At 41.9% G+C, this 23,583-nt stretch overlaps 1 protein-coding gene across 2 annotated transcripts in view; it reads right to left on the bottom strand.

Annotated features, from left to right (window-relative positions):
- POLG (DNA polymerase gamma, catalytic subunit) overlaps positions 1-23,583 on the bottom strand; it is a 795,283-nt gene that overhangs the window by 597,785 nt on the left and 173,915 nt on the right. For both annotated transcript variants that reach the window (XM_069222697.1, XM_069222698.1), the window contains exon 4: positions 8,399-8,566. In XM_069222697.1, the coding sequence (XP_069078798.1) occupies positions 8,399-8,566 (168 nt within the window). The remainder of the gene's footprint in view (positions 1-8,398; positions 8,567-23,583) is intronic.

Raw genomic sequence — 23,583 nt, forward strand, 5'->3', positions numbered from 1 at the left:
GCCGTCTGATGATTAGATTTGCATGTGACATCAATGTAATTGCGCCTGTTTGCTATCCAGGTTGCTAGAAGAAGGGGCTTGGAGTACACTGTCCTCTTGTTGGCCTCATTGCCTACTTTAATCTATCCCATTCCTACTCACTGATAGCTCGACTGTTAGTCCTCATTCTTTCTCATTAAGCCTGCACGGAATGGTTTCCCCAGTTGAGGCACATGACTCTAGCACCAAAAGGGATGTTTTCATTTGACCCAGGCACAGTGTGGAGTCCTCTTCTCTTGTGAATGTCTAGCAGTTTGGGGCTAAGAGGAGAGGGTCTCAGCAGCCAGGATTCTCTTCACCTTTGGTTGCTGTTGTGTGGATGACTCAAGGGGTTTGAGCCAAACGTCCTTCCACTGCCACAGGCAGTTTTTCTCTCATATTGTCAGAGGCCTTATTTGTATCTGTGAGCCACAGCAGATGTTGCAGTTCTCGAAGGAGCGTTTTATTATGGGGTTGGGGACTTCCAGCTTCTGTGCTCAGTGGGCAGTGGTGAAGGCGGTTTGGGTTTACTGGAAAGGTTGATATAGAGGAGCCGGGTAGTCTCTCCTCAAGGTGTTCTCTATTCACCCTCCTCTGGTTAGGCTTCTCGTTCCTTGAGACTTGTCTCTCACCCTCAGAGCCCTGCAGCTTCCTCCCTTTGACCCGATTGTTTGGGTAGACCTTACATAACATTGGGGTCCTGGGGTGGCTTTTGTTTCTTGATTGTAAGAGTCATTAAAACGTTACTGACTCCTAAAATGGGTTTAGTACACATCAAACAGCTTTTTAGCAGTCACTAGCCCCGGATTTTGCGAATTGCACTGTATGTGACTGCTAGAAATTTTAGTACGTCTGTCCCTTGGCACCTTATGGTAAAAAGCCACTCTGTGCACTTGAAACTCCACCTCTCAACATGTTCAGGCTCAAGGGAAAAAGGTAAATATGTGGGGTCACGTGAGTTACCTGGTGCCATAGATACTTGTGTAAGTTTTTCCAACAAGTACTGCCCAATACACAACCCGGGACCTGGAAGAGTTCAACCAGTAAACATACAATGGTTCCATGTGGCGTATCTTAGAAACAGCTGGAAAAAGAAATGTAGTCCAACAGTGAGAAACTGTATCAAAACACAATGTAAACCAAGGCCAAACAACAAAAGACAAAGAAAAATGGAACAGTTAACTTCACTGCTTACATATAACAGAAGAAGGCGAAAAAGCGCTCAGGTGATCACACACATATAAAGTTCTGATAAAGTTTCTTAATGTTTGACTATATCTGTTGTTTTGCAAATATTTCTACGAAACACCACAATAAACCGTCACATATACCTGGGTGGCCGCAGCAGGATCACTGGGAGTTTACAGTCATAAGAGATACCCTTCCATTGCATACTCCCAAAGTTAGAAACATACGTTATTTTGACTACAGGCATAATGTGAAGGCACAGACGAGAGCTGTAGTAATATCAGCCTTTATACAAAAAATGCGCAATACGAGGTCTGATTATCCATAGAACTGCCTCCAAACATGTTTTCCTCATGAGGACCTAGTCAGCATAAAAGGTTGATTGCTACAGCCTAAAGCAATTCAAGATGAATGTCATCTGTTTATGGTAGCATATGTTAGTCTTATAACTGCTGGTAAGTAGAACAAACATGCACACACATATTTTTAACACGTCACAAAACAGTGTTCACAGGACACCCTTATGACGTCAATATTGAAAAGCACTGCTCAGCTATTTGTTTGTCTCACCCCCCTTCCCCAAGTGGGGGCATTCTCTTTCTGCGCCTGGGGGTGAGGAAGTTGGAGTTTGCAAGTGGTTGACCCTTTATAGACACCAGTAGGATCTCTAACAAGATGGCCCACTTCCCACTTCAGGGCCACCTCAATAATATGTGTGATATTACTAGTGATAACTAACACTAACACACACACACTAAGACACACGCCCCTTCTGATAGGTCTGGGAGGCATTAGCTAGCTCCTTCCAGGTCCATCCAAGGATCAAGCTAGTAGGCTGAGAATGGGGAGAAGTTAAGGACAGTTATTAATGCCCCCATGTACTCCCTAGTCATGCCCATCAGCTCCAGTCACTTATGTTGGTGAGATGGAAGGAAGTGGGAAGAAGCAGCAGCCCAGTTCTTCACACCCTCCATCCCTCCCACTTCCTGTCCCACCCACCAACACACGAAAAAACAGGGGGTGGGGATTGAGAGAGAATGGCTTGGGACTGTTGCTATTCACTCTTTTCAAAATACCAAATCGCTGATTTCAATTTTATGCAGCCCAGCTTCGTCTCCGAATACATCTCTGTCAAAGAGAAGCATTAAAAGAGGAAAGAGGTTTGTCTGTAACCTAGAAAAAAAACAGACACTCTTTGGCATTTTTTAGCCTAAGGAAAACAACCAGTGTCTAACCGCTTCCAAGGAAACTGACACACAGTTCTATGCCCCAGTGAGGTGCCATATTGCTCTCTGCATTTTCTCCTAGCCTCAGAAAAAATCTTAACAGCATGCTGTGCTCTGCTAATGTGAAGACTTGCATCTCTGTGCCCAAGCGAGGAGCTGGAACACTAGTTGGATTTTTGTTCAGCCTCAAAGAAGTCCAAACAGTGCTGGCCTCCTTTCTGGAGCAGACACACACCTCTGCATACCAGTGAGGAGCCTGGATAATCTATGGGTATTTTTTTTAAGCCTACGAAAAAATCCAAACAGCATCTGACTCTTCACTGGGGCACATAAATGTTAATTTGGGCCAGGGGACATCTACCACCCAAGGGCCCCACTCATTTTTTTAACACTAAACACAATGAAAAGACCTAGATGGTGTGGCTTGCGAGGATGTCACTAGTTTTTCTTAGCCAGAATTCCCTGCACAAGTCAAATATTGGTTAAAAAAGTATTTCCTCATATTTCTGTGACTGAAAGTTCTGGAATGTATAAAGAACAACAAACTCCCATCATCGAGTGTTACCACAATTCACAAAAAATAACAGTAGCTCACATATGCTGGTGGAGCTACTGTAGCTGACATGAACATGCCAATTATGTGAACATGTGAAGTCAACAAAATGTCAATATCATCTTCAACTGGTCACAATTTAGGCGTATTCCTGTCTTGTATAACAGTCCCAACAAGCTTAGGCTTTCTTGCACGGGGACACTGGATGGTAGGGCGTTTGCTATTTGCCTGCAATTTGAAGTTTTCAGTCACAGGAGGGGAAGCAAATATGTTTTTGCATATACCTGGACATTTACAGGGGATTCTGGATAATTAAGCTTCACAGTTTTCTGTTTTTGTTTTACTGATTTTTTACACAGACACATAAAATGATGTATTTTCCTGTCTGTGTATTAAATATAGATAAAAAACAATAAATCATTTGTTTTAATGTGATTCTACATGCTCTCTGCCATGACTTCTAGGCCAGTAGCTATGCAGACCGACAGCCAAGGGAGTCAAAAAGAGAGAACATTTCTTAATGAGTCTTTAAACAGTTGTAGATGTTTTCATGTTTTAATATATCATTAATGGTTTTTTTTTTTAAACTGATTTTCTTCTAGTTTTTTTTTAATGCAAACAGAATCGGAGCGCCTGTAGGAGAATCATTACACAGCAGTTGGTATACACTGTACATTACTGACATTAGAACGTAGACAGTCCAGTGTGTTAAATATTCAATTATTAGTACAAGGATATGTTTAACGATCCACCCTGCACTTCCGTTAGTCAAATTTCCAACAAACAACCCCCCTCCCTCCACAACGCACACCTTACCTAATACTCGCTACAGGGAATCTTCTAATAACCCCACTACCCGGGTCCATCAGCATCAACCCAGCTCTCAACATCTGTGAAGCTACAAATTTGGCCCATCCCCAACCTCAGAGTCGTATGTGGATACCAGGGAACTGTCAGAGGTGTCTTCTTTTGGTTCCTTTAGACAGTCCACCAGGTGGTCGCAAGCCTGGGCTTTGTCAGTGGAGCCCATCCCCTCTTTCCTTCGTGGAGCAGCTCCACCCCCTCAAGGCCTGCCGAAATGGCTAAAGTCTCCCTCTATTTATCGAGGCAGGAACCCCTGGGTACTTTACAGTGTGATGTAATTTACCCGTTCTGCCAAAATCAGGGCAAGGTCAACAAACTTAGTGGTTATTGTTAGAAATGGGGTCTTTGTTTGACAGTCAGGTTACCCCCGTTCAAGCAAGGACCCTCACTCTAGTCAGGGTAAAAGAGAATCACCCTCAGCTAACCCCTGCTTACCCCTTTGGTAGCTTGGCAGAGCAGTAGGCTTAACTTCAAAGTGCTAGGAGTAAAGTATTTGTACCAACACACACAGTAACTTAATGAAAACACTACAAACTGACACAACACAGGTTTAGAAAAATAAGAAATATTTATCTAAACAAAACAAGACAAGACCAAAATGACAAAAATCCACAATACACAAGTCAAGTTATCAATTAAAAATCAAAAAGAGTCTTAAGGTAGTTTTAAACACACACTAGCCCTGCTAGCGTAAAAATGTACCTGGTGCGTGTCAAAAATAACCCTGCACGGGAGGGTGTGCATCAAAAAGGGCTTGCGATGGGTCGATATCACTCAGGAGCGAGACCTTGCGTCGTTTTCCCCTTCTGTCCAGTCAGCGTGCTCAGTTCTTCTCTCCGCAAGAGAGCGATGCGTCGTTTCGGTCTGCACACGGGTCCGGGCAGGCGCCTTGCATTGTTTTTCAATGCCCAGCGATGGTTTGAGTCAGAAATTCAGCCGCACGATGATCTGAAAACCACGCGGTGCGGGTTGCGATCTCCCAGCCTCCGTCTGCGATGCGGGGTGTCATTTCTCCAGCTCCGTGCGTAGTTTCTTTGGTCGCGTTGCAGGCGAGCGTCGATTTTCAGCTGCGAAGCCGGCAGCGAGCCGTTTTTCCAGCTGCAGATCAGAGTTGCATCGTCTTTTCCCCGCACGGCGTCCTGTGTGTGGATTTCTTCCTCTTAGGCTGCCAGCTTCTCCTTTCAGGGTCCCAGGAACTGGATGGGCACCACAGGGCAGAGTAGGAGTCTCTCCAGAGACTCCAGGTGCTGGCAGAGAGAAGTCTTTGTGGGCCCTGAGACTGCCAAACAACCGGAGGCAAGCTCTAAATCAAGCCCTTGGAGATCTTCTTCAAGCAGGAATATACCACAAAGTACAGTCTTTGTCCCCTTGCACAGGCAGAAGCAGCAACTGCAGGATAGCTCCACAAAGCACAGTCACAGGCAGAGCAGCTCTTCTTCCTCAGCTCTTCTCCAGGCAGAGGTTCCTCTTGGTTTCCAGAAGTGTTTTTCTAAAGTCTGTGGTGTTGGGTTCCCTTCTTATACTCAATTTCTCCTTTTAAGTAGGCCTACTTCAAAGTAAAGTCTCTTTTGAATGTGAAATCCTGCCTTGCCCAAGCCAGGCCAGGCCCCAGACACTCACCAAGGGGTTGGAGACTGCATTGTGTGAGGGCAGGCACATCCCTTTCAGGTGTGAGTGACCACTCCTCCCCTCCCTTCTAGCACAGATGGCTCATCAGGATATGCAGGCTACACCCCAGCTCCTATTGTGTCACTGTCTAGTGTGAGGTGCAACCAGCCCAACTGTCAAACTGACCCAGACAGGGAATCCACAAACAGGAAGAGTCACAGAAATGGTTTAAGCAAGAAAATGCCCACTTTCTAAAAGTGGCATTTTCAAACACACAATCTTAAAATCAACTTTACTAAAAGATGTATTTTTAAATTGTGAGCTACGGGACCCCAAACTCCACATGTCCATCCACTCCCAAAGGGAATCTACACTTTAATCAGATTTAAAGGTAGCCCCCATGTTAACCTATGAGAGGGGCAGGCCTTGCAACAGTGAAAAACGAATTTAGCAATATTTCACTGTCAGGACATATAAAACACATTACTATATGTTCAACCTTAACCATACACTGCACCCTGCCCTTGGGGCTACCTAGGGCCTACATTAGGGGTGCCTTACATGTAAGAAAAGGGAAGGTTAAGGCCTGGCAAGTGGGTACACTTGCCAAGTCGAATTTACAGTTAGAACTGCACACACAGACACTGCTGTGGCAGGTCTGAGACATGATTACAGAGCTACTTATGTGGATGGCAAAACCAGTGCTGCAGGCCCACTAGTAGCATTTGATTTACAGGCCCTGGGCACCTCTAGTGCACTTTACTAGGGACTTACTAGTAAATAAAATATGCCAATCATGGATAAGCCAATTACATACACATTCTATAAAGGAGCACTTGCACTTTAGCACTCGTTAGCAGTGGTAAAGTGCCCAGAGTAACAAAAACAGTAAAATCAGAGTCCAGCACACATCAACAACCTGGGGAACGGAGGCAAAAAGTTAAGGGAGACCACGCCAAGGATGAAAAGTCTAACAGTTATCTGTGCTTGCTTGAGCGTGGGAACCCCCCCCCCCCAAAACAGGCATGACATAAAGGTGCAAGGATCATCCTATTGGTGACTGTGATAATATATTTGATCACTCCCTCCCAAAATTCCACTAGGGCAGGACAGAACCATGTCACGTGAAGTAGCTCCGCACCATGTTCTCTCCATCTATTAATGGGTACTCATGTCATTGAAACCGGTCAGGTGTTCAAGTATCAGTGTACATTTATTGGTTAAACTAATGTGGAACTATACTAGTTTTCGATTCATTTTTTCATAAGATCCAAACTAAACATGGATAAATGCAGATGAAATTATCAAAAAAATATGGATTAATACAGAGGGAAATGTAAAAAAAAAAAAAAAAAACACATTAAAACCAGGAGCGCTATTGATTATAAAATGTTTTGGGATTCATGCGAGCCACATCCCGTAGACTCCACTTTCGGACTTATTTTCAGAAATGTCTGGGATTGATGGGTCCCTGTGGGTGCTGACTGACCCTAGACCCATATACTGCAGACAAACCCCCATGGAGTCTCCATCATCAAAATTATTGGCTGGTGTCTCAATTTACTGACTGTGTTCACCATGAATCCACAGAAAAATCATGCATGTCTGGTAGCCCAATGCTCAAGCTGCCCAGAGGAACAAGCCTGGAGTCAAGCCTTTGCAGAGTGAGTTCCTGCATGAGGGATACTGGAGGAAATTGACACTCCTTTGGGGAAAAATGCTAAAAAGTCTACCAAATGTCATGTTCAGCACAATCTTGTGGCCAGCTAATCCGAGTAGTGGAGAACAGTTATCCAGTGATAGAAACCTTGGATGTGTAGATAGTAACTGTACCCTGTTTATCGCCTTTGGCACTCTGAACCCATTGAAAACATTTGCATGGTACCAATGAACTGAGGAAACCTAGAGGAACAAAGCTTAGGGTCAGATCTTGGTGATGGTATGTTTGTGCTTGAGGGAGACTTGAGGGAATTACCATGTTTTGGAGAGAAAATGCTAAAAATCTAACGGAGGACACCTTTAATGCCATCTCCTACCTAGCAAACAAGGGTGATCGAGGTTTGGCACACAGTAATACAAACTTTAGGTTGTGTAGATATTAAAAATATATGGATGTGGTAAGTTTGCATATAATCTAGAGTTAATATCTGTGGCTCAATGACAGGTACCCTAAATTAGTTTTGAGCTTACAACTACTTCACAAATTAAAAAAAATGCACAGCATCCAGTTTAACACATCTGGGCATCATGAACCCAGGGAAAGCTCATACTTCACTAGTACCTCCAATCTCAGGAGAATCTGAAATACAAACTTAGGGGACAAGCTTTGTCAACGGATATGTTCCTGAATGAAAGAGACTGGAGGAAATTATCTGATTTTTGAAAATAAATTGCTAAAATTCTGACATCATCATGTTTGGTGTTCTACTGACCAGTCAACCAGAGCAAGGGTGGTCTAGATTACACCAAGATTCCTTACGTCATATAAAATTAGAAAATAGAACATTTTTATAATTACCATGTAGTCCAGAATTTATCTGTTGTCAAATGACTAGTGCTCCATAAACAGCGACTCTGCCACAATTTTGTAATCTGAGCTAATATTGCATAATTAATTGTGCAGACTGCACTCAGTAGGAAACCCACACACATTGCCGAGACATTATTTCCTTGGTTTCTTTTTTAGGAATGATGGTGGGCTATTTGAGAAAAATTTAAACGCCTTCACATTTTTCATTGCATCTTCAGCCTGCAATGAGACAGCAATGCATGTTTGCACCAATACACAGTACAGAATGTGCCTGATGAAACGCATATAGTTTGTAGTGGTGCACAAGAGTCCAAAGAGACATATGACTTTAAACCACCTAATGCTGATTTTTTTTTTAAATGCTCTGGCACATAAGTGCACAAACTGAGCAGTGAAAAGGTTAATGCTCACCGAAGGTCCGTCAAATGTCCGACGAGTCTTCTTAATATGTCGCTTGACTTCCTGTAGGCCCTTCCTCTTGCCATGCTTGCTTGCCATCCAGAGGGTGCGCTGAAAACCGGTCAGGCCGGAGATAGACATGTGCAGGCTCATGGTGTCAAGAAATCGCATCTTGGAGCCCTGGATCGTCAATAAGGTTAAAGGAAAGCATAGTCAGCACAACAAAATTATAATGAAAAGAACAAATAAGTCATGGCCAGTCATGTTATTAAAAGCATCTCCCTGCTTGGAGGAGCAATGCCAGCTTCCACAGGATGTGGGGAGACAGCTAGGACTGCGGGAGCCTTCAGGCTTCCCCAATGGTCCTGTCACTCTCTCTCTTCCATCCCTTAATGTGGTGGAACAGCGAAAGAGAGGTGGTCACTGCAATTTTCTCTCTGTGCAATGACTTCAAAAACAATAAGCAGTCACCTGTGGCATAAACCCTCACTGAAAGTTGAGGGTTCTAGTCCAGGTATGTCTGTGGTCATTTCCATATTTTTATTTTTTTTAGACTCTGAAAGTTTAAGGTTGACACTAAAAGGTGATATCACTCTTTTTAATTGACAAATACTTTTTTATTTTCAATTTGTCCAGAAATATCTCATTCTAAGTATATCATTCACCAAAGCCTAAAAACAAAATCACTATCGCTCTCCCTCTCACTTTCTTTCTCTCGCTCTCAATTTCTCTTTTTCAATCTCTTTCTCGTACTCAGACACTCACACACCCAATCACAGACCCACTGAAACCCTCATGCACCCACTCACAGACCCACACAGACATTGATGCACCCACTAAGACACTGATGCACTCACACCCAGACACACACTCACGCACCTACTCAGACCCACTCACACACCCACTGAAACCCTCATGCACCCCCTTCACAGACCCATACAGACACGGACGCAAACACTAAGACACTGATGCACCCAATCTCCCAACCAAACAGACACTCTCAGAGCCACTCTCATCCCCAGATACACCCGCTAACACCTATTCTCACACACAGCGAGCACTGACGACTCCTCTGCTGTGACGGAGGAGCGTTCCCTCCTTCACCGCCAGCAGCAGCAGCTGCAAAGCTTTAAACATAAAACGATAATAAACAATGGTTATTATCATTTTTAGTTTTAAAGGGGCGGGGCCATGGGGGATGACAGCCATGGAGGGGAGTGGAGTGCACTCACCTCAGTGCGCATGAGTGTTTGGACAGCCATCTCGAGCTGGCCAAACACACATGCATACTGTGCTCTGTCCAACCGGGGGGGTAAGCACAGGCTCCCAGTTTGCTTGGGAGCACCAAGCCAGGGAGCTCCGGCCAATCCTAAAGCTACTTTCATGCAGCGTTAGGACTGGCTGCAGGGCAGGCTGGGAGCCTGTGCCTGCACTGACTGAGAAAAGAGGAGCTGGGCAGCAGCGAGGCAGGTATTTTATTTTTTTTAAATGTAATGTTTGTTTAATTTGTTCCCCCCACAGCGACCCACCGTGCCCCGCACCGCCCCACCCCTTCACCACGCAGCAAGCCACGACTGCCAGAAAGACAGGCCGCAACCAACTCCTGCCGCGCATGACCAAAGGAGCATGCACAGCGCGGGGTTGGGTGGTTAGGGGGTTGGCCACAGGCCAGGCCCTGCAGCCCACTGCCGCCGCACACGGTTGAAATAAAAACATAGAAATACACTGAAAAAAACAAAGGTTACATTGATGTTATACTTAGGAAATAGACTTAAAAAAACCCATAGGAATTCACTCAAAAAAACAAAAGGCTACAGGGACATTATAGTTAGGCCCACATTTTAAACGTACCAAACCATAGAATATCATCAGTTATAGTTAGAGTTATCTCAAGTAACTATAACTCGTGCCTTTGCCACACATTGCTAATTACCGCACAAATTACAGCACTCATGACATCTTTGACATCATTGATGTCACTGTAACATCTGCAGAAAAATTATTTATCAGATAATTGTGCACGGCAGGGACAGGAGTTACATTTACCTTAGGGCACAAGTCATAGTTACTTGAGATAACTAACTATAACTGGTGAATTTCTATGGTTTGGTACGTTTAAAATGTGCGCCTAACTAGAACTCCCCTTTAACCTTTGTTTTTTTAAATATATATATATATATATATATATATACATACATACACACACACACACATATGTATAAACACACACACGTATGCAAAATGTCACTTACCCAGTGTGCATCTGTTCGTGGCATGTAGTGCTGCAGATTCACATGCTATGCATATCCATTCCAAAATCTAGTGTTGGGCTCGGAGTGTTACAAGTTGTTTTTCTTTAAAGAAGTCTTTTTGGAGTCACAGGATCGAGTGACTCCTTCCTTCAGTTCCATTGCGCATGGGCATCAACTCCATTGTTAGATTGTTTTCCCGCAGAGGGTGAAAAAAGGAGTGATAGAGTGTATAAGAGAAAAAAGACGTCCATGCAAATGTAAATGTATATACATATGTACAAATGTTAGTAACTTAAACGGCTACAGGCTTCCAGGGAGGAGCGAGGATGCATGTGAATCTGCAGCACTACATGCCACGAACAGATGTACACTGGGTAAGTTCCATTTTCCATTCAATGGCATGTGTAGCTGCAGATACATATGCTATGCATAGACTACAAAGCAGTTAGTTCTCCCCAAAAAGCGGTGGCTAGCCTGTAGAAGGTGACATTGTTTGAAACAATGTTCTTAAGACAGCTTGTCCTACAGTGGCTTGTTGTTGTGCGAAAACATCAACACAGTAGTGTTTAGTAAATGTATGAGGGGTTGACCATGTAGCTGCTTTACATATATCAACCATTGGTATGTTTCCTAAAAAGCCATTGTTGCACCTTTCTTTCTTGTAGAATGTGCTTTAGGAGTGATTACAAGTTGTCTTTTTGCTTTGATATAACATGTTTGTATACATCTAACAATCCATCTTGCTAAACCTTGTTTTGATATGGGATTGCCTGTATGTGGTTGTTGGAAAGCAACAAAAAGTTGCTTTGTTTTCCTAAACTGTTTAGTTCTGTCTGTATAGTACATAAGAGCTCTTTTTAGATCTATGGTATGAAGAGCTCTTTCTGCCACAGAATCTGGCTGTGGAAAGAAGACTGGCAATTCCACTGTTTGGTTGATGTGAAAAGGAGATACTACTTTTGGTAGAAATTTGGGATTTGTTCTTAGTACAACCTTAACCTTATCTAGTATTGGGCTCGGAATGTTACAAGTTGTTTTTCTTCAAAGAAGTGTTTTCAAGTCACGGGATCGAGTGAATCCTCCTCTTCGGCTCCATTGCGCATGGGTATCGACTCCATGTTAGATTGTTTTCCTGCCGAGGGTAAGGTAGGAGTGATAGAGTATAAAGAAAAGAGATGTCCATGCAAATGGAATATATGTATATGCATATGTACAAGTGTTTGTTTAACTTAAACGGCTACAGGCTTCCGGGGAGGTGGGAGGGTGCATGTGAATCTGCAGCGGAACATGCCACGAACACACGTACACTGGGTAAGTGACATTTTCCGCTCAATGGCATGTGTAGCTGCAGATACACATGCTGTGCATGGACTAGAAGTTGTATGAATTAATGTTCTTAGTACAGCTTGACCAACTGTGGCTTGCTGCGTTACTAAAACATCTATTAATGTTTAGGAAAAGTATGTGGTGTTGACCAAGTAGCTGCTTTACATATTTCAGCCATTGGTATATTTCCTAAGAAGGCCATTGTAGCCCCTTTTTTCCTTGTGGAATGTGCTTTAGGTGCAACTAAGAGTTGTCTTTTAGCTTTAAGGTAACATGTTTGGATGCATTTTACTATCCATCTTGCTAAACCTTGTTTTGAAATGGGGTTACCAGTATGAGGTTTTTGAAAAGCTACAAATAGAGGTTTAGTTTCCTGAATGGTTTTGTTCTATCTATGTAGTACATTAGAGCTCTTTTAATATCTAATGTATGTAGAGCTCTTTCTGCCACAGAATCTGGCTGTGGGAAGAAGACTAGCAGTTCCACTGTTTGATATGAAAAGGTGATACTACTTTAGGAAGAAATTTATGGTTAGTTCGTAGTACGACTTTATGTTTATGTACTTGTATGAATGGTCCTTCAATTGTAAAAGCTTGAATTCCACTAACTCTTCGCAATGATGTAATTGCGACTAGGGAGGCAACTTTCCATGTTAAGAATTGCATTTGACATGAGTGCATAGGATCAAATGGTGGGCCCATAAGTCGTGTAAGCACTATGTTTAGATTCCACGAAGGCACTGGAGGTGTTCTAGGTGGGATGATGCGTTTTAAACCTTACATGAAGGCTTTGATAACAGGAACTCTAAATAAAGCTATTCTGTATATTTTGAAAATATGAGGAAATTGCAGTGAGATGTTTTTTTTTAGGGAAGACAAGTCTAAATTTGATTTTTGTAAATGAAGCAAATAGCATACAATATCTTGTATTGATGCTGAAAGAGGGGCAATTTGTTTAGATTGACAGTAATATACATATAATTTCCATTTGTGGGCATAGCACTGGCTGGTAGTGGGTTTTCTTGCTTGCTTAATTCATTCCATACATTCAGTTGGTAGTTGTAGATACCCAAATTCTATGACCTCAGGAGACAAATCGCTAGATTGAGTGTGTTGGGATTAGGGTGCCTGATTTGCCCTTTGTTTTGTGTCAACAGATTTGGTCTGTTTGGGAGTTTGGAGTGTGGCACTACTGACAAGCCTAATAGTGTTGTGTACCACGGCTGACGTGCCCACGTTGGCGCTATAGGAGTATCAGATTGAGCGTATTTTGAAGCAGTTTGTTGACTAGAAATGGAATGAGTGGGAGAGGGGGAAAAGCGTAAGCAAATATCCCTGACCAATTGATCCATAGAGCATTGCCCTTGGATAGGGGATGTGGGTATCTAGATGCGAAGTTTTGATAGATTTGGATCTATGTCTGGTGTTCCCCATTGATGAAAGTATTTTTGAAGTACTTCAGGGTGAATCTCCCACTCGTGTGTCTGTTGATGATTTCTGCTGAGAACATCTGCTAATTGAGTGTGGATCCCAGGAATGCACTGTGCTACCAGATGAATTTGGTTGTGTATTGCCCATTTCCAAATTTTTTGAGTTAGGAGCGAGAGTTGGGACGAATGTGTCCCTCCTTGCTTGTTTAGATAATACATTGTGGTCATGTTGTCTGTTTTGATCAATACATTTTTGTGAATAAGGCGAGGCTGAAAAGCTTTGAGTGCTAGGAAGACAGCTAACAGCTCTAAGTGATTTATATGTAGCTGTTTGTGTTGGGCATCCCATTGTCCTTGAATGCTGTGATTGTTGAGGTGAGCTCCCCAGCCAATCATTCATGCATCTGTTGTAAGTATGGTCTGAGGCACAGGGTCTTGAAATGGCCGCCCTTTGTTTAGATTTGTGGAATTCCACCACTGAAGGGACATGTATGTTTGGTGGTCTTTCAACACTAGATCTTGAAGTTTACCCTGTGCTTGTGACCATTGGTGTGCAAGGCACTGTTGCAAGGGCCGCATATTTAGTCTTGCATGTGGAACAATCGCAATACAGGATGCCATCATGCCCAATACTTTCATCACAAATTTGACAGCGTACTAGTGATCTGTATGTATTTGTGCCAATATATTGTGAAATGCTTGTATTCTTTGCGTATTTGGACTTGCAACCGCTTTTTGAGTATTTAGTATTGCCCCTAAATACTGTTGAATTTGCACAGGTTGTAGTTGTGATTTTTGGTAGTTTATGGAGAACCGTAAGGTATACAGGGTTTGTATTACATAATGCGCATGGTTTTGACACTGTGTATGACTGTTTGATTTTATTAACCAATCGTCTAGATCTGGAAAGACATGAATGTGTTGTCTTCTTAGGTAGGCTGCGACTACCGCCAGGCATTTTGTGAATACCCTCAGAGCTGTTGCTATTCCGAAGGGTAACACTTTGAACTGATAATGCTTTCCTTGAATGACAAACCTGAGATATTTTCTGTGCGCAGGATGGATGGGTATGTGAAAATACGCATCTTTGAGGACTAATGTTGACATGAAATCGTGTTGCTGAAGTAGAGGGATAACACTGTGTAGTGTGACCATGTGAAAGTGTTCTGACAGGATGTAAAGATTGAGGGTCCAGAGATCTAATATTGGCCTTAACGTTCTGTCCTTTTTGGGAATGAGGAAATACAGTGAGTAAACTCCTGTCCTTATTTGATTTTGTGGCACAGCTTCTATTGCTTGTTTCAGTAATAGAGATCTGACTTCTTCCTGCAACAGAGTGATATGGTCTGTGGATAGTCTGTGTGGTTTTGGTGGAATGTTTGGTGGAGTTTGTGTCAATTCTAGGCAATAGCCATTGCGGATAATTGATACTACCCAGCTGTCTGTAGTAATGTTTAGCCAAGTGTTGTGGAACTTTTGCAGTCTTCCCCCCACAGGGGAGGTGTGAATTGGGAAGGAATGGAACAAGTCACTGCTTACTTTGTTGTGTGGCTTTTTTTTATGTTTGATATTTTCCCCTGCCTCTGGGGTACTGACCTCTGAGTATTTTTGAAACCACCTCGTTGGTATTGAGGTTGGTAGGCCGACTTTGGCTGTGAGGTGGATGCTCGCCAGCTTGGGCTCTAAATCCACCTCTAAATTGGGGTTTACGAAAGGATCCCCTGTAGTGTGTGGTATACAGTGCACCCATGGCTTTTGCGGTGTTTGAATCCCTTTTCAACTTCTCAATTGCAGTGTCAACCTCTGGACCGAAAAGTTGTTTTTAATTGAATGGCATATTGAGCACTGCCTGTTGGATTTCAGGCTTGAATCCAGAAGACCTAAGCCATGCATGTCTCCTTATGGTTACAGCAGTGTTGATGGTTCTGGCTGCTGTATCTGCAGAGTCTAGGGCTGACCTGATCTGATCTGATTATTAGCAATGGCTTGCCCTTCCTCTACTATTTGTTGTGCCCTTTTTTTGCTGGTCCTTGGGGAGATGTTGGATTATATATTTCTTCTCGTCCCAGTGGGTCCTGTCATATCTAGCCAACGATGCCTGAGAGTTGGCTATTCTCCACTGGTTGGTCGCCTGAGATGCCACCCTTTTCCCTGCAGCATCAAACTTCCTACTTTCTTTGTCTGGTGGGGGTGCATCACCTGGCGACTGCAAAATTGCTCTCTTTCTGGCAGCGCTTACAACTAATGAGTCTGGAGGTAGCTGTTGGGTAATATAGACAGGATCAGAAGGAGGTGGTTTATATTTTTTCTCCACTCTATGAGTAATTATCCTTGATTTTACTGGCTCTTTAAATATCTGGTCAGCATGTTTTAGCATGCCGGGGAGCATAGGAAGCGACTTATATATGGGCATGCGTGGAGGAGAGTGTATTAAATAAGAAGTCATCCTCTAATGGCTCAGTATGCATGGTGACATTGTGATATGTTGCCGCCCTAGCTATCGCTTGAGTGTAGCCTGTACTATCCTCTGGTGGTGAAGGCTTAGAGGGATAGCAATCTGGGTTATTGTCTGGAATGGGGTCTGGATCATAAAGATCCCATGGATCCACACTGTCCTGTTGCAAATCAAATGAGTGTGATGATGACTGCACAGGTGTAGGACTGGTAGGAGGAGAGATATGTAAATGTGGAGACTGAGGAGGAGACTGAGGAGGAGAAAATTGAGGAGGTGGAGGTCTCTCCTTTGTTCTTGGCACTTTTGCTGGAGGCTGTGTAGTGTCCAATTCCTCCTGAAAGGCTAATTTCCTCTTTGGTTTTGGAGGAGGTGCGGTTACAATTCTTCCAGTTTCTTTATGGATATGAATCCTTGCTTGCCTTTCATCCATTGCTTCTATTTGTGAGCCCTCTTCAGTAGTTTGGTGGCTTTCTTTAAGTGCTTGTGAAAGTCCATGCTCCTCAGTATAAATAGGCTTTTTCAGCTCCGAAGCTGGCTTTTTCGGGTATAGAAAAAGTTGGGGTTGAAGATGGTCTCGGCTCTGAAAATGATTTAAGAGATTTCGACTCGAAAGAGCAGTGTTTGCTCGGTTCGGAGACGGAGCTTCAGCTTGAGTCCGATGGCTTCGCAGGGGTGCTCTTTTTTGGTGCTGAGCTGGTGGGTTGGTCACCAAGCGTTTTCTTTCGGGTTGAGCCATGGACTTCCGGCAGTGGCATGCCCAAGGCCTTATGTTTGGGCTTAGATGACACAGGGGCAGGCGTATTCATGTGCTGTCCTGCTGTGACCGGTCTGTCCTCCTCTGAATCCTGGTCGGAGTCAGATCCTCGAACGGAGACTACGGTCTCCATGGTTTCCTCCTCTTCGATGTCGAGATGTTCAGTGCTTTTTGATGCCATCTCGAGTCTCCGTGCTCTTCTGTCTCAGAGCGTCTTTTTGGACCAGAAGGATCTGCAGGCCTCGCAATTTTCTTCCTGATGGTCGGGGGAAAGGCAGAGATTACAGAGGAGGTGTTGGTCCGTATAAGAAAATTTAGCGTGGCACCGCGGACAGAATCGGAATGGATTCCGATCCATGAAGCTTCCACGCGGTCAGCCCGACGAGGCCCGAGTTGGGCACGTAGAGATGTGTGTTCCGACGGTACCGAAGTGTCGATAGAAGATGTAACGCGATCGATACAATACAGTCGAAAAAAGAAGTGTTTTCAAAGTTTTCCAAATCGAACTATCGGAGCGAAAGGAAACACGTCCGAACCCGATGGCGGAAAGAAAACAATCTAACATGGTGTCGATGCCCATGCGCAATGGAGCCGAAGAGGAGTCACTCGATCCTGTGACTCGAAAACACTTCTTCGGAGAAAAACAACTTGTAACACTCCGAGCCCAACACTAGATGGCAAACGTATGCACAGCATGTGTATCTGCAGCTACACATGCCATCGAACATATACATATATATATATATATATATATATATATATATATATATATATATATATATATATATATATATATACACACACATATATATTCTTTTATTTATATATTGTTTTTAATTTTACAAAAACGGATCACTACCTTTTGTTAATGCAGATTTGTAAATGTAAATTCAATAATTCAATTTCTAAGGAATACAAGGCCTAAAAATATTTAAGTTTGTAAATGGTACATTCAACACCCATGCCCCAACGCGGTTATCAATAATAAAACATAAATAGAACTTCTATTTCAAGATGAGTTGGTGTAAAAAGCACTGACCGAAACATGATTCACTGTTTTATAACTGTGCGTAGGACAACAATGCCATTAATACCACGTGTATGAACTTCCTTTGACTTAACAGTAGCAAATCCACCTTTTCTGCGTGGTCGTCTCAGATTTTGCTGGACCGCTTCTTTGCTGGTTCTAGGGCTCTTTACATTTTACCACTGCTGAACCATAGTAAAGTACCTGTGCTTCCCCTCTGAAACATGCTACTTATTGGCACTCCCCCCATTTGGCCTAAATTTGGGCTGTATAACTTTTCTATAGATCTATTGTAAATGGTGCCTAAAATGCACTTATTGCATAAAAAACTAAATGTCATATGTGGTCTGCAGTGTGTGTTTACACCACCCACATATATGACAATAATATAGATCTGTCAGGAGCCCCTATGAGCGCTGGCTGGGCTGCACTTTAAATGCACAGACCTGACACGTGTCAGGAAAAATGCATATGCCATGTAGGAAAAAAACTATTTTAAATATAATATAATAAGTCACCCCTAAAGTGTGCCTTGAAAGCCATCAAGAAAGGGTGCTAACATAGCAAAACAAAAATATGGGGAACACTATGTTTTAAGGTTAGTGGGCCCTCACGGTGAAATAAAAAAACTTTCTCTCTGTAGGTTTTTCTAGACTTTTCCCTAGGTAAGCTTAGATGGGATTAAACATTTTAATTTCCTTTCTTTATTTCAGAAAAAGCTAGAAAAATGCTTCAAATTTATTTTCAACTTAATTTTAAACATCTGATTTTAGGGTGAACTCCTTTTTTTTTATAACATAAGCAAAAAAGAAACTTTATAAAACGTACTTTATGTTGCCTGAGCCAGAACTGGCATAAAACAAGTTCTGACATGCATCACACCTGGAAAACAAAGATGTGGCTAGAAGAGTTAACAATTCTGACTCAGAGAACAGCAGCGAGCCTCCAAGTCCAGGTAGGAACAATGGGTTTTAACTGCTTACTATAAAACAGGGATTAGCTATGTGGGAGTATGCAGGAACAGGCTGCTTTGGTACCGCTTCTCTTGAGTCGGGTATTATAATCTGCATTTAATGTTACCTATGACACTCAATGTATTTCCCCTCCTCCTTCCCTTTTGCCGATGTAGGAAAATTCCATTCCCCGAGCTCCTTTTAATTGCTTCTTCTCGTTTGACAGTTTAGAACATTGATGAAACTTTGTCAGTTGTAGAGAGCCTGACGATGGCATAAAGCTTAACCTAATATCTTGCTATTGCCTCTTTTCTTCACAGGCAACGAGGACGTGGATGTGGAGGGGGCAGCGCAAATGTTTTAACACATTTATGTTTGCTCTTCATGTGTCTAAGGTAGCAGTTCCTTATAGCATTGGTTCCTCTTCCCTCCGCATCGTGTGGAATGGTCTGAGTCGGCCACTATCATTGTGGTACTAGGGTCAGTGCCTTGAGAATGGAACTTTGTGAGTTGCTGTCAAAAATATAGTGAGGCCACCTGGTCATTTTGGTCATATCCTGCTCGTTTACTGTGTATGGATATAGTCAGCTATTAATTCTGCTTCCCTGCCGTTTTGAGGCAGAACTGCTACGGTGCTCCTTCAATTTTCCTCACAGATTTTACACCGTCTTCTTCCTGTTTCGATCCCGAACCAAGATAAAGCTACATGAAGCAAACCCAGTTTGTCCCGCCTTTGCCTTTCCTCAGATCACCTGACGAGGGATTTCACTGTACAGCTTAAAAACCAGAGCTCAATCTTAGAGCCCGTAAGGAAAGCTTATCAACATCTACTCACAGTGACACGCACACCTAAATCAAATTTTGCCATGTGTGTCTTCTCATGCAAGGTCACACTCACCCTGGCACAAAAGGTTAGATTAGAATTTTGTTTCTACACAGTGATACGTGTACTTCAAAGATTTCTCAGAATAGGATGTTTACTGAACCTTATCAGTGATATGCACATCACATATACTAGTTCAGCTAATGTTTTTGTGTTTTTTTAAAATTCATATTTAATGTGTATTTTATATTTTAAGTCATGCTCATCAATGGTGTACAGTACAATGTATGCCTCCGCTAGGCCACTGAACTTGTTTTGTTCCATATCTCAACACTGCCCTTGTGGCGTGTCACAAATTTGCCCTCTTGGCTAGCCTAGTTGTGGTTTAAAGCACGGTAAAAGACCTATCAGACATTGTGTAAAACATAACTATACAGTACAAACCAAGGCTATCGTACAGCATTCAGCATCACTACATCTGCTTCTCATTTATCATATATAGAGCAATATGCTCTGTTCACATTGTGGACATCTCATTCTTGTCAGTCCTCCTTGTTCATCCTCACACCCATCCCTCAATCAACCTCACTGTTTATAAAGACCGCCAGAATACCTGCCCAGTCATCCACAATCAGTTCGTCTCTCAAACCTCTTTTCTTCTCTTATACTGGTTCAGCTAATTAATGATTGCAGTGTAACGTACACCTCTGATCTAAAGGCGTGGCTGTACATCTGTTAATTGTGATATGTGCACCTAATTAAAAATTGGTTCACTAGTATATTAGTATTACCCATTATCGTGCATATTTAAACAAATTATAACTGTACAAAGTAATGTGCAGATTTTTTTCCACTGTACCACAGGTGTAATATATTGTATTTAACGGTGTATTTGTATTATTTTATTCAATTACAAAACCTGGGAAGTGTTTTGCTATGTTTATGTAAATAACTCACTTATTAGTGAGTTAGAACAGGATTACTATACTTTTAACCTTGCTTATCTGATAACTTTCTACTATACCAGTGGCAGCTACGAGTATGAGCCAACCTCCACCATTTTTTAATGAAGCAGGTGATCCCACCTTGTATTGGAAAGAATGGTTACAAATATTTGAATCATATTTGATAGGAATTGGAGGAGAACGATTCAGTGCAGTACATAAGCAACACATACTATTACATAACTTAGGTATTCAAGGAGGAAATGTATATGAAACTACTCCTTAATCTACCAAAAGTATAAATGATGTTGGTAGTAGAGTTGCAATTTGGTGACACAATAAATGTAGTTTTAGAACCTCATAGGTTGTTTAGTAGACTGCAAGGAAAAAAAAAAAAAACAGTGACAAATTACATAGCAGTGCTGGGAGGACTTTCCAAACTCTGACTCTGGAAGCTCTAATGACTTCCTCACAAGAGGCCAACTGGTGAGGTGCATGAACAATCCAAAAATCCAAGAGTAACTGTTGTCTAAGAATCTTTCCTCACGGATGCCTTAGAAATTGCTAAATCTATTGAAAATACAGCCCAATGCATTAAAAAGATAAAATCTACTGCTGAAAACATTGTGGAAAGATAGATTCAATTTGATGTTGTTGCATATGTTAAGGTTTCTGTTTTCCTAATTGTAAGTCAAAATAATTCCAGAAATAAATATACGGAAATGCTTCTGATGTGGTAGCAACAATTACCTTGCTAATACCACAATCTTTCAATTAGGGGATCATTATGTAGGAAACGCAATAAAATAGATCATTTTTCACAAGTATGTAGAAATGGAGAGGCCAACTACGTCAATTCTTCAGACGGTGATGTCTCTGAGTAAAAAAAAAGCTAGTCTTTCAGCTCAATGATACAGATACTCACAATAAAACACCGCCCCCATGCAAAGTGTTTTAGACGGTAATGTAGCATTTTTGCATGCAGATTCACATTCTCCCTTTACTCTACTTAATATATCATATTTCAAACAAATGCATGGTCATGAAAACGTAAGGCTAGAAGCACCTGACATTTCTCCTAGTGGTTACTTTAGAGACCCTATCCCATTAGAGGGTGTTGCTAGGATGAGTATTGCTCTTAAAGATCACTCAACCTTTGGTAAAGTATACTTTGTGTCAAGAGGGTCAGTTTGTTAGGGTGGCAACATCAAAAGGAAATAGGCATTAATTACCCTGGACCCCAATAATAAAGAACAAGTCCTTTTGATTGACAGACATTTGACAGAAGAATCTGTGAGGAGTTTCCAGAGAGAGAGTGGGGTTGATGCGCTATATGCAACATAAAATCAAAGAAAATCAAGGTGCAAAATCCAGTATCTCATAAGGAAAACCTTAGAACAAGAACTGTACAAATTAATGGATGTAATCCGAACCCACGGAAAGTTCAGAATGGTTAGCGCTAGCAGTTGTAGTCGCCAAGGCCAATGGTAAGGGTCTACCATTGTGGGGTTTACCTTTCACTTTAAGTACAGACCATAAACCTCCAACATTTATGCTCACTACTAAAGGCGCAACTCACAGTACACCTTGCATTATAAAGTGGACCTTAGGTTTGGAAGGTTTCTATTTCAAAATAGAATATGTGCCCAGGATTAAAAAAAATCACTGCTGACTTCCTTTCCAGATTACCATTGGAAATACTGAATTTGAAGAAACCCTAGATTGTCCTATACTGGTAATTAACACAACTGCAATTTCAAAAACAAGTGGAAAGATTCTGTCCTTAAGCCTATGGAATACATTATAAAAGGTTGGTCAAAAAATGCAGTGAATTATAGCAAGGTGTAAGGGACTCCTGGGATGTTAGACATGAACTCAATATATATGAAGAAATTATTGCTCGGGACAAAAATGTAAGATGTAAAATAGCCAATTGTGCTCATTAGGGCCCTTTCAGCAAAAGTTATACAAAAAATAGAGCTATCTACTGGTTCTCTAGGATGGATGCTTCTATTGAACAAACGGTAAAAGATTGCTATAGTTCCCCAATATGCAATAAGAGTAAAATTATTCAGAAACATATTTATCTCCTGTATCAGTTCTGGCAAAACCATGGAAAAAACTTGCTCTCAATATCACAGAACCCATAAATGGTAAAGGAGTACATACAAAAATCAGGTTTGTATTAATAGACTACAACTCACATTTGATTCTTAGTAAAATGGTGCATCTGTCTACAACTAAGGAACTTATAGACTTCCTATGGGACAGTTGTTGCGTGGAAGGTGTACCATCCCCCATAGTAACTGATGAGTCCAATTCCCCTACAATAAAATAGAGGAATTCTTGAACAAACTGTCTATTCAACATGACAAAAATAACTCTTTATTGTCCTACATCAAATGGGCTAGTTGAACGAGCTAACCATATGATAAAAGACTATTCAATCAGCCTGTGTCAACCGCCATCAAGTAGAACAATAATTGCAAAACCTGTTATGGTCATATCACACATCACCTAATAGTGGATCGTAAAAAATGTAAAAAAAAAAAAGAGAGCTATTGAAACAAATACAAAACATGGTACGATTTAATACATATTGCTAAGAAACTGAAATGAGTAATTGAAGATATGGTCTTGGTTAAAAGATCAACTAATGATTCAGCAAACTGGAGCATATTTTTTTTTCTCAAACTGTTTTTATTGGGCTTTTAACATTTACAAAAAGCACTGCATTGCGACATTCCGGGTGAACCTTGATCTAGGTATTGTACAAATCAGTGTTGAACAGAGACTGCATATGTTAATAGCGACTGTAAATATTAATCAAACCCATTGCACTACACTGACCTACAAACTAAACAAAAGCTTTAAAAAATACCTCCCAATCCCCAAACAAGTAACCAGGGAGGAAGAAAAAGGGGGAGGAGGGAGAAGAATAAAATAAATCTGTAGTAATTTCAACATTACGATTCACAGAAAAAGGGGGTGCATGTTTAAGGTGAACAGGCACTAGCTGTTAACGATGGGTAGGGTTGGAATTGTATTTTGCCTCATACAGTGTGTTTGTAGGTGTGGGCTGCAGGGAATAGCAGCAGGAGGGAGGCCTCAAGTCTAGAACAGATGGAGTGCTTTTGTGTGTGTGGGGCAGGAGAATAAGGGAAGGCCCAAGGAAAGGTATCTCACCAGAGAGCCCCAGATAAATTCAAAACCTTTACAGGTGTCCATGATTTT

This window comes from Pleurodeles waltl, chromosome 3_1, assembly GCF_031143425.1.
Source record: "Pleurodeles waltl isolate 20211129_DDA chromosome 3_1, aPleWal1.hap1.20221129, whole genome shotgun sequence".
Taxonomy (NCBI): Eukaryota; Metazoa; Chordata; class Amphibia; order Caudata; family Salamandridae; genus Pleurodeles; species Pleurodeles waltl.